This window comes from Notechis scutatus, chromosome 6 (assembly GCF_049901735.1).
Source record: "Notechis scutatus isolate UNSWTSFEM ecotype Mainland chromosome 6, rNotScu1.2, whole genome shotgun sequence".
In the NCBI taxonomy this organism is placed as follows: domain Eukaryota; kingdom Metazoa; phylum Chordata; class Lepidosauria; order Squamata; family Elapidae; genus Notechis; species Notechis scutatus.
Window position 1 is genome coordinate 81469739 of NC_142014.1, and position 11160 is coordinate 81480898.

The 11160-nt window shown below is 43.6% G+C and overlaps 1 protein-coding gene across 1 annotated transcript in view; it reads right to left on the reverse strand.

Moving 5' to 3' along the window:
* Window positions 1–3306: 3306 nt before the first annotated feature.
* Window positions 3307–11160, reverse strand: part of OPN1SW (opsin 1, short wave sensitive) — a 13098-nt gene continuing 5244 nt past the window's right edge. The window contains exons 3-5 of the mRNA XM_087968959.1: window positions 11057–11160; window positions 9438–9677; window positions 3307–3671 (exon numbers count right to left, since the gene is read on the reverse strand). The exon at window positions 11057–11160 is cut by the window's right edge and continues 62 nt beyond it. Coding sequence (XP_087825085.1) covers window positions 3552–3671; window positions 9438–9677; window positions 11057–11160 — 464 coding nt within the window. The 3' untranslated portion in view covers window positions 3307–3551. The remainder of the gene's footprint in view (window positions 3672–9437; window positions 9678–11056) is intronic.

Here is an 11160-nt window from a genome sequence, read left to right on the forward strand (position 1 = left end):
ATGTCTAACAAGTTCAGTTTTATTTTTGTATTCTTTTTATTTTTGGGGGGTTTCTGTGTGAAAATGAAGCGTTAGGCCTATGGGGGGGGCATGGCTTGTCTCTCCCCCCACACTTTTTTTTAAAAAAGAGGGGTGTTTTTTTTTTAAGTCGCAAAGTCAGAAAGCCGGAGAACAAGAACACGGCCGAGAGGAATGGGATCTACACTCCAAAGATACACCCCCCCTTTTTTTTTCATCTTCCACGCAACTCGAAGAGGCTGAGAAAAAAAGGAATTTTGGAATTTTAGCTTCTCTGCCTTCCGGGCATGGAGGTCTCCCCACTTCGAAGGCTCTCTCTCTGTGTGTATGTGTGTGTATATATATATCTCATATATATATATATATATATGAGAGCAAGACAGAATGAGAGCTAGAGAGAGGATGAGGGAGAGAGAATGAGAGTGTGAGAGAAAATGAGCATAAGAGAAAGAGAAAGAATGAGGAGAGAAAATGAGAGAATGAGCGTGAGAGAATGAGAGATCTAGAAAGAATGAGAGGAGAAAGGAAAAATGAGAGAATGAGAGGGGAGAAAGAGAAAATGAGAGAGAGAATGAGAGAGAAAGAATGAGAGAATGAGAGAGATAGAGAGAATGAGAGCCTGAGAGAATGAGAGTGATAGAGAGAATGAGAGGAGAGAAAGAAAGAATGAGAGAGAGAATGAGAGAGAGAGAATGAGAGAGAGAATGAGAGAGAATGAGAAAGAATGAGAGAGAGATGAGAAAGAGAGAATGAGAGAGAGAATGAGAGAGAATGAGAGAGAATGAGAGAGAGAGAGAGAGAATGAGAGAAATGAGAATGAGAGAGAAATGAGAAGAATGAGAGAGAGAATGAGAAAGAAGAATGAGAAGAATGAGAGAGATGAGAGAGAATGAGAATGAGAGAGACTTTAAAACATCTCCCAACTTCGCTTCCAACCTTCGGACATCCTCCAGAGTGGTGTCTCCCCCCCCGGGCCTCAGTTTCCCCAGCGTCCCTCAAATGGCGCCCTTGGCAGGAGCTGCATGGTTGGCGGTGGATGTTTTTAAACCTGGGATTCTTCGTTAACACTATTCCAGTTTGGTGATCTCTGCTTGGTTTCCGCTCCCAGGCTTAAAAAAATGGGAGATTGCTGAAGCAGCAAGGTTGAATTGGGTCAGTCCCGGGGCTGAAGTCGCCAACCTAGCTTCTCTTAGACGCCGCCCTCCGGGATCGTAGAATTGGGGGGGAGGAACCCTTCCAATGGGGTCTTTCGAAGGAGAAGGGGGCAGCTGGCGCCCCGAAGGACGCCTGGATATATTCTGCATTTTCGAAGTGCCTTTTTTTTTCTTTTTAAAAGAGAAAAGTTTGCCCAAGGAAAGGAAGTTTTGGGGAAAGCCAGGCCAAAACACGCGGAGAAGCACACTCCTAAAATTAACACAAAATTAAAACTTCCTTCTGTGCTTCCTGCCAGCCAGGTGGCCTGGGGGTCAAGTGGGGAAGATGCAAAGAGACCCAACCCCCCACAAACCCTAATCTGTCAGGGTATAAGCCTTTCCCTCGCTGGAAAAGTCAAATCTGCCTTCTGTCCCTTGCTTTGATATATATATATATATTTGGAAATGACAACCATTTCCCAACCTGGAATGTTTTTTTTTTCCCCACCTCGATATAACGGCCGCCTTTGCTTAAAACAGAGGTCTCCAAACTTGGCAACTTTTTCAGGCTTGTGGACTTCCAACTCCCAGAATTTGAAGACCCAAAGCCCGAAAAGTTGCCATGTTTGGGGACACCCCCCCCCCCGGCTTCAAACTCCCCCCCGTTTGGGTGTCTGGTTTGCCAAGAGACAGCTTCTTTTGCGAAGTTGTCTGGATTTGGGCAGGGCGTGCATTTTGAGAGGCTGCCACGCGTGTTCAAACCTGTCTGTCTCCGGAACGGCCGGCTTCCTTCTTGAGCGTTTGCAAATGAAATAATGCTATTTTTTTTCTCTCCCCCTCCTCGCCCTGCAAAACTTTAAAAAGGAGAACATTTTCCTAGGTGCACAGGCCCCTTCTTGCCACCTGGCTTCTTAAACACTACTAATTGTGGATTTCTTAGCGAGGTTTTTTTTTCCCCCCCCAGGTGTGTGGATAGCTAAACGTGAACACTTGAAACGGTATTACTTCCTGGTCGTTTTTTTTTTCCATCCCCTTAAGTGCGCAAATGGGAAGGAAGAGATTTTCGTTTCAATAACACTAAAAAGGCCGGCCAATCCGGCCATGGATTTGCCACCGTTGCGTGGCCCTCGGTTAGCCAAACACCGCAATGCGTGACCGCAGCCTTTTTCAGGAGAAGCAGGTGAGAGGCCAGAGCAGGGCAGGAAATGAGCCAATCAGTAGCCCTGCCAGGTGTTTCTCTACCTGGAAGTTGGTAATAGATTACCCTGGCTTCTTCTGGTCATTTTTTATTTTTTTGCAATCGTGGCTCACAGCGCCTGGTGAAACTCGGGGGTGGCTACGGGGCCTTTAGCGAATTTGCACGGCTTGGGAGAGGCCTATTATTACTCCAGAGAGGGAGTTAGGCTCAGCTTTGGAAAGGGTCCCCACACCCACCCAATTTTGGGTTTCAGTGCTTCGCTGTACAGGTGGGGCGCAAGCTTTCGTGTCACCTTACAGGTAACAGGTGTGGGACAGGTCTCGAAACACATTTTTACAATCTTGGTGGTGTTCCTTGTTGGATGTTCTTCCAGTTATTCGAAAAGTTGGTGGGGAAAGGAAAGGAAAGAGAAAGAAAGAGAAAGAAGGAAAGAAAGGAAAAGACAAGGCAAGACTTTCCTCTCTCCATCTCCATCGTCAATCTTTGAGAAGGCTTTTCTTATACAGCATCCGTGGAGTTTTATATAATGTACAGACAAATGGTGTCTTAATAAAATTGTTTACATCCTTGTTGCGTCGTGTGCTGTGTTGGGATTCAAATTTTTTACTACCAGTTCTGGGGGCGTCGCGTGGCAGGGGAAGGATGTATTGCAGAAATCCTCCTTCCCCTGCCACTAACCTGCTTTCCAGCTCCGTTCTCCTGTACAGGGCAACCAAAGGAGACCCAGCCGATCAGCTGGGACTCGATGGGAGGCAGAGAAGAGATGGGATTGGTGGGGCCAGTCGGAGGCGGGATTGGCCGATTCTGTGAACTACTCAGAATTTCCGCTACTGGTTCTCCAGAACCGGTCCGAAACCAGCTGAAGACCACCTCTGGTTGTGTGGTTTGCTGTTCAGGTGTGTGCGAGCTGGGTACCTGAACAGCCGATTTGTGGGTGGACAGAAAGGGTCCATCCTGTTAAGCTGCAATTTTATTTCCACGGGGAATCAGTTAGGTACTCCTTGGCAGGAGAGAAAGGAAAATCTCGCCCTCCCGCGGATCTTTCCCCAACAACTGGGGTTTAGAGAAATGGGACAGGCATGTGTTTTAAAAGAACTTCGTGGTACAGTGGGGTGGGGAGGGGTCTCTTTTTTGGCATAGTCATCATCTTGGTCACGTTCCAACGTGCAGAGTGGCTTCTGGGCCTGGTCTTGGTGGGCTTCTCAGCTCTTGGGGCTGACTTGACTGGAGGACACTGAGGAAACCTCCGTCTTCTGAGAGACCACGTCAGACTCGTCCATCATAGGTTTGCCGCACACTGTTTCCATGATGCAGCCACGGAACTGGGAAGGGAGGGAGACAGGAGTTTTATGACTGCCTGAGAATTGGCCGAGAAGATCTCATAAAATACAGAATAGCAGAGCTGGAAGGGATCTCGGAGGTCTTCTAGTCTAACCCCCTGCTCTGGCAGGAAACCCTATACCATTCCAGACAAATGGCTGTCCAGTCTCTTCTCGAAAAGTGAAAACCTACAGGGTTGGGGCGCCCACAATTTCTGGTGGCCAGCTGTTCCACTGGTTAATTGTCCTCATTGTTAGGAAGTTTCTCCTTAATTCCAGATTGCTTCTCTCCTTGATTAGTTTCCATCTCTTCTTTCTTGTCTATGGAAGTCAGGGTTGTCCCCAAAGTGCTTTTTTTCAAGAGGCAACTGGACTTTCTGGTTTTTCTTTGAAGATGTTTCACTTCTCATCCGAGAAGCTTCCTCATGAGTTGAAGAAGCTTCTTGGATGGGAAGCGAAACATCTTCAAAGCAAAAAGTCTAGCTGCCTCTTAAAAGTGCACATCCGTTCTTTCTCGTTCTGCTTTGAGATGCTTCGGATGGTCCCCGACTATCTTGTCGTCTTCTGCATGAGGCAATCTACACTATGATTGGTTGCTTTGGGTGGAAACGGGAAGTTTCCCTCCCCCTCCCGCGCCTTTTTTCTTCTGTGTGCTCTTCATGTTCTCTAGATTCACCTCACAATGTTCCTGTGTCCCTGACTATCTTGTCTGCTCATGCATGAAGCAATCTGCACTGTGATTGGTTGCTGTGAATATAAATGGGATGGGTTCCCCTCTTTTCCCACCTTTTTCTTCTGTCTGCTCTGCATGCTGTTTAGATTTACCTCAGGATAATTAATGCATGAAGCAATCTGCACTGTGATTGGTTGCTGTGAATATAAATGGGATGGGTTCCCCTCTTTTCCCGCCTTTTTCTTCTGTCTGCTCTGCATGCTGTTTGGATTTACCTCAGGATAATTAACCCTTTCCTTGCAGACTCTCAATACTACCTCATTACTTTAATCAAACACTGATTAATTCATCCCCTCAACACTTACAACTTTTCTATCTCATCACCTATATCAATGATTAGATAATCAGTTTCTATAAAATATTTCATTAATGGTTTAATTGATTTATCATTTTAATTGATTAGTGTGATTAGAGTGTTTAGTGCAAATATTGTGATTACTGATTAGTTTAAAAGATCAAGATCCATGTAATTTAATTGATTAGTAAAATCAGTGATTAAGTGAATTTAATTGAACAGTGATTAATGATTAGTGTAATTAATTGATTAGCAATTAGTGTAATTAATTGATTAGGCTGATTGTTGCTTGGGAAAATTATTTGACTAGAGAGATTACTGCAATTGATTGATTGGTGTGATATTGGCTATATTGATTACCCAAAATTGTTCCATTAATTAATGTAATCAACGTGCCATTTTAACAAACCTACCATGCCAAGAAAAAAATCCAATGCCAAACCACAACCTAAAGAGAAAGTAATCCCCACCAATGAACCACAAGACTCCTGCACATGCCTTAAATGCTACAAAACTCTAAAGGATAATGAAAACTCCATCAAATGTTCTCTATGTAACAAATACGCTCATCATGACTGCTTGGGATTACCCGAGCAAATGATTCAATACCTAGAATCATCCAATGAGTTTCCATATCTCTGCAAATCATGCAGACCCAAACTGGATCTGTTTGAAAGAGTTGATACCATAGAAACACGAATAACATCCCTTGACACCATAGTAGCATCCCTGGACGCCTTAAAAGAAAGATTATCCAACCTTGAAACAAAAGACACAATGCAAAAACCTGAACATCCAATAGCTACAAACCACATCTCTACCCAACAACAACAACCCAATCCACAACCCAATCCACAAAAAAACATAAGCCAGACAAATAATGATATTCCAATCCTCATCAGAGAAGCTGTTGAGTGCGAACGGAAACGTCCAAACGCCATCTTATTTGGTCTAGAGGACATCAATGACAATGATGACATCACAACTGTCCGAAACATCATCAGCGATTATCAAGCATCAACCATCTCCCCCGATGAAATACTTGACATTTCCCACATTGGCCGAGAGCTCAAAAACAGAGACGGCTCTATGGCCCCACACTTCTGCAGGGTCATTTGCAAAAATGAACCAAGCAAATGTAAATTCATTTACACTATAAATTCACTTGCCAAAACCAACACCAACCATAAGAACCTCCGTTGTTGCCCTGACCTAACCATACAGCAATGTGCCTGCTCCCGTGTACTCCGCGCTGAACTCAAAAAATGTCTAGACAATGGAGAGAAGGACCTGTACATTGACTACCATGCTGACTGTATCAAAAGTAAGTCACACAACCTGCAACTCAGCTTTAACCTTCAACCACAACCCTCCCTCAACCAATCCACCATCACCCAAGACTAGGCACGCACGCCCCTAACTACCTCAATTCCAACTACTGCTGGCCTTAAATGAAAGCTACTCAATGCAAGAAGCCTTGTGAATAAAATACCTGAATTTCTCCTCTTACTAAATATGGCTAAATTCGACATCATATTTGTCTGTGAAACATGGCTCAATGCATCTCTCCCTGACTCCATTACCACAGTAAGAGACTATCATGTTTACCGATCAGATCGTGAAATTCGTAGAGGAGGTGGTGTTGCTATCTTCTATAAAAAGTCCTTACATCTAAAAAACATCCAAGTTACCCAAGAGCTTGCTCTTCCTGAGACCATCATCTGTGAACTATCCTTAAATATCACATTTCGATTCTTACTATGTTACAGAGCACCTGATTATGACATCGAACATGTAAACAAGCTAAATACACTACTAACATGGACAGCATCCTGCCCACACACTTTTATCTTTCTTGGTGACTTCGATCTACCTCATATTGACTGGACCCTAAATGAATGTACAACTGAACCCATACACGCAACCTTCTACAATGCTGTTACAAATCTGGGACTGGAACAACTAGTAACCAACAACACTAGACTAAACAACTGCCTCGATCTCATCTTCTGCAATAGCTTGAATTTAATTTACGGAATACAAACTAAAGAACCCTTTTCCAGCAGTGACCACAATATGATTGACTTTTGTCTCAACATACGCCCACACAAAAATCATCACAATGATGTAATCCCCAATTATAACTTCAAAAAAGGCAACTATGATCTTATAGACAACAATCTCTCATCCCTTGATTGGCAATCTCTATTCACTGGATGCAATACTGTTGAAGACCATTACAACATATTTTTACTTGAAGTCAAAAGAGTCATCAAACTATATGTACCAACAACAACTCCCAAAACAACAAAAAAAACAAAACAGATTACCCATAACAATAAGGAAACTTCAATCCAAAAAGAGATCACTCTGGCGGAAAAACAAATCTGGTCACGTTGCCAACTTCAAAAGCCGATACAAAAATCTATGCCACCAGATAAAAACAGAATGCACCAATTATCACATTAAACAAGAGGAAAACCTTCTATGCACCAATTCCACCCGTGCTTTCTACAATTTTGTAAACAACAAACTAAAAGACTCAAGGTCCATCCCTCCCTTGATAGGACCTGATGGTAAAGACTGCAACGATGACACCATTAAAGCCAACATCTTTAACACATTCTTCGGCTCAGTATTTGTAAACAGCAATGGATCATGCCCAGTATTTCCTAGCTGAACCACAGACAACTACAATGATCTAATACATATCGATTTTACAGAAGACAATGTTGAAAAAGTACTACGCAATCTAAAACCATCTCTATCTATTCGACTGGATGGAATATGTGCCTACTTCTTAAAAAAGCTATCCACTGCCATAGCCGAACCTCTAAGTATAATCTTTGAAAAATCTTTCAGGACCAGCTCCTTGCCTAACCTATGGTCACAAGCCATGGTCATCCCCATCTTCAAAAAGGGAGAGCCCAGCCTAGTTGAAAATTACAGACCAATCTCCTTATGCTGCGTCACCTGTAAAGTCATGGAATCAATTATTAACCAATCCATTATCTTCCACTTAGAGAGAAACAACCTACTCTCCAATAAACAATTTGGTTTCAGGAAAAAACTATCCTGTAATCTGCAACTCTTACACTGCAAAAACACATGGACTACACAACTCGATCAGAGCAAAGCAATAGACACAATCTACATAGACTTCTGTAAAGCCTTTGATTCAGTGGTACACGACAAACTACTCCTAAAACTAAAATCTTATGGTATCTCTGGACAACTGCATAACTGGACAGAAGCATTCCTGTCAAACAGACAACAAATGGTCAAAATTGGGAGTGTCCTATCAAATTCTGTACCTGTCACTACTGGTGTCCCCCAAGGCAGTGTTCTAGGACCAACTCTCTTCATACTCTACATAAATGACCTCTGTGATCATATTAAGAGCAACTGCGTTCTTTTCGCTGATGATGTAAAGCTGTTCAATACCACAGACAATACTGCTACCCTTCAAAAAGACCTCGACTATGTATCAGAATGGTCAAGCAAATGGCAACTTCAAATCTCAACAAATAAATGCTCTGTCTTACATATTGGCAAAAAAAATCAGAAAATAAAATACAAACTGAATAGCCAAGATCTTGTTGATGACCCAAGCTCTGTAAAGGACCTTGGAATACTCATCTCTAATGATCTAAGTGCTAGAGCCCACTGCAACTACATAGCCAAAAAGGCATGAAGAGTTGTTAACCTAATCCTACGTAGCTTTTTCTCTGGTAATATCACACTACTAACTAGAGCATACAAAACGTTTGCTAGACCAATACTTGGAATACCCACATTACCTATCTGATATTAGCACAGTTGAGAAAGTCCAGAAATATTTCACAAGAAGAGTTCTCCACTCCTCTACTGGTTGCAGAATACCTTTTGCCACCAGACTTGAAATTCTAGACCTGGAAAACCTTGAATTACGCAGTCTTTGGTCTGATCTAAGTATGGTATATAAAATCATATATTGCAATGTCTTACCTGTCAATGAATACTTCAGCTTCAACCATAACAACACAAGAGCAAACAATAGATACAAACTCAAGGTTAACCGCACCAAACTTGATTGCAGGAAATATGACTTCAGCAACAGAGTGGTCAATGTCTGGAATACTCCACTTGACTCTGTGGTTTCTTCCACAAACCCCAAAAACTTTAACCTTAGACTGTCTACTATTGACCTCACCCCTTTCCTAAGAGGTCTGTAGGGGGCGTGCATAAGTGCACCAACGTGCCTACCTGCCTACCGTCCCTGTCCTATTGTTTCTTTTTTATTTTTCTTATACGTACCCATTTCATGTATTCATAACTATGTATATACTTATACCTATTATCTTGTAAACAATTGACAAATCAAAATAAATAAATAAATAAATAAATAAATAAATAAATAGGATGTTCCTATGTCCCTGACTATCTTGTTTGCTCGTGCATGAGGCAACCTGCACTGAAATTGGTTGCTGTGGGTATAAAGGGGGAGTTTCCCTCCCCCCCACACCTTTCTTCTTCTTCTGTGTGCTCGGTATACTGTCTGAAGATTTACCTCAGGATGTCCTCGACTCTCTTGTCTGCTGAAAGTACAAATGTGAAATATATTTATTTACATAAAACTAGATCTTCGTGTCAGCTTCTCTGACATTCATATGGGCACCTGCTGTACAATTCCCTGACAAAAGCAGTTTCACTGGACCTTCACATGGAAACTTGGTCTTTTTTTTGCACCTGACACACTCACCTGCTTGTTCATGAAGCAGTAGATGATGGGGTTGTAGACGCAGGAGCTCTTGGAGAAGAAGGCAGGGATGGTGACCAAGCGCAGGTCGAGGCCGTGCTGAGGGTTGTTCACCATGTACATGGCCAGGGCGGCGTATGGGATGTAGCAGGTACAGAAGGATCCCACCATTACCACAACCATGCGGGAGACCTCTCGCTCGGCCTTCTGCGTGGTGGCCGACTCTTGCTGCTGAGCGGCTACCTATGGACAGAAGAGTTTGTGACATTTTAACAGCACTGATGAGGTGACCTAGTTGGGTCATGAAATGTTTGAAAGAAAACAGCCATGCTAAGAGACCATCCAAAACCCACAGCTGGGTCGTGAAGTTTCTGAAAAATAATAATAATCAAGTTCCGAGAGCATCAAGGATCTTGCATTCCTCACCCTCCTCCTCACCCTCCTCCTTCTCCTTTCCACTCTACAAATCTCATTCCCTTGCAGCACTGATGATGTTCTCTAGTTGGGTCAGGAAATGTCTGCAAGAAAATAATCCAGTTCAGAGAGCATCAAGGACCCTCATTTCTCCTCCTCCTCCTCCTCCTCCTCCTCCTCCTCCTCCTCCTCCTCCTCCTCCTCCTCCTCCTCCTCCTCCTCCTCCTCCTCCTCCTCCTCCTCCTCCTCCTCCTTTCCACTCTACAAATCTCACTCCCCTCCAGCACTGATGATGTTCTCTATTTGGGTCAGGAAATGCCTGCAAGAAAATAATCAAGTTCAGAGAACATCAAGGAACCCACAGTCCTCCTCCTCCTCCTCCTCCTCCTCCTCCTCCTCCTCCTCCTCCCTCCTCCTCCTCCTCCTCCTCCTCCTCCTCCTCCTCCTGCAAACCCTACTCCCTCCTAGTATTGATGATGTTCTCTAGTTGGGTCATGAAATGTCTGCAAGAAAACCACCAAGCTCAGACATAAAACCTCATTCCTCCTCCCCGCCCTCCTCTTGATTATAACATAAGCTACAATGAAAAGAAAGATTCAGATAAAAAAGAAGGGCAGTGCAGGATTTTAAAAGAAGAAGAAGAAGAACAAAGGTGTTGACTTCTGACTCTTTCCAACGCAATAAATTACGAAGAGTCTCAACTTTCTACATGGCATCGAGTTATTACAAGCCACGTCTACAGTGGGCCTCCTCGCAGTCTTGCATACGAGCTCCGGAGCTCATCTCCCAGAAATCCATGCAGGCAGTCCTCAACCTACAACCGTTCATTTAGTGACTGTTCAAAGTTACAATGGCATTGGGAAAAAAAGGGACTTATGGCAGTTTTTCACACTTACGACCCTTGTAGCTTCCCCATAGTCATGTGATCAAAAGGCAGACGATTGCTTCCTATTTATGATGGGGTCGCCGTGTCCCGGGATCATTTTTTGTGACCTTCTGGCAAGCAAAGTCGATGGGGATTCACTTCACAACTGGGTTACTAACTTGTTCAACTGCAGCAATTCACTTAACAACTGGGGCAAGAAAGGTCCTAAAACGGGGTGAAACTGATTGAACAGTGGCCTTGTTTAGCAAAGGAAATTTGGGGGCTCCCTTGTGATCGTAAGTCGAGGACTACTGATAGTCCAGACAGAGCATCTGTGACTTACCGCCCGGAGGGCACCCAGAAGCCGTGCGTAGGAGAAGATGATGAGGGTCAGCGGTATGAGGAAGCAGAAGACGAAGAGGAACCACGAGTAGTATTCGCTTTTGT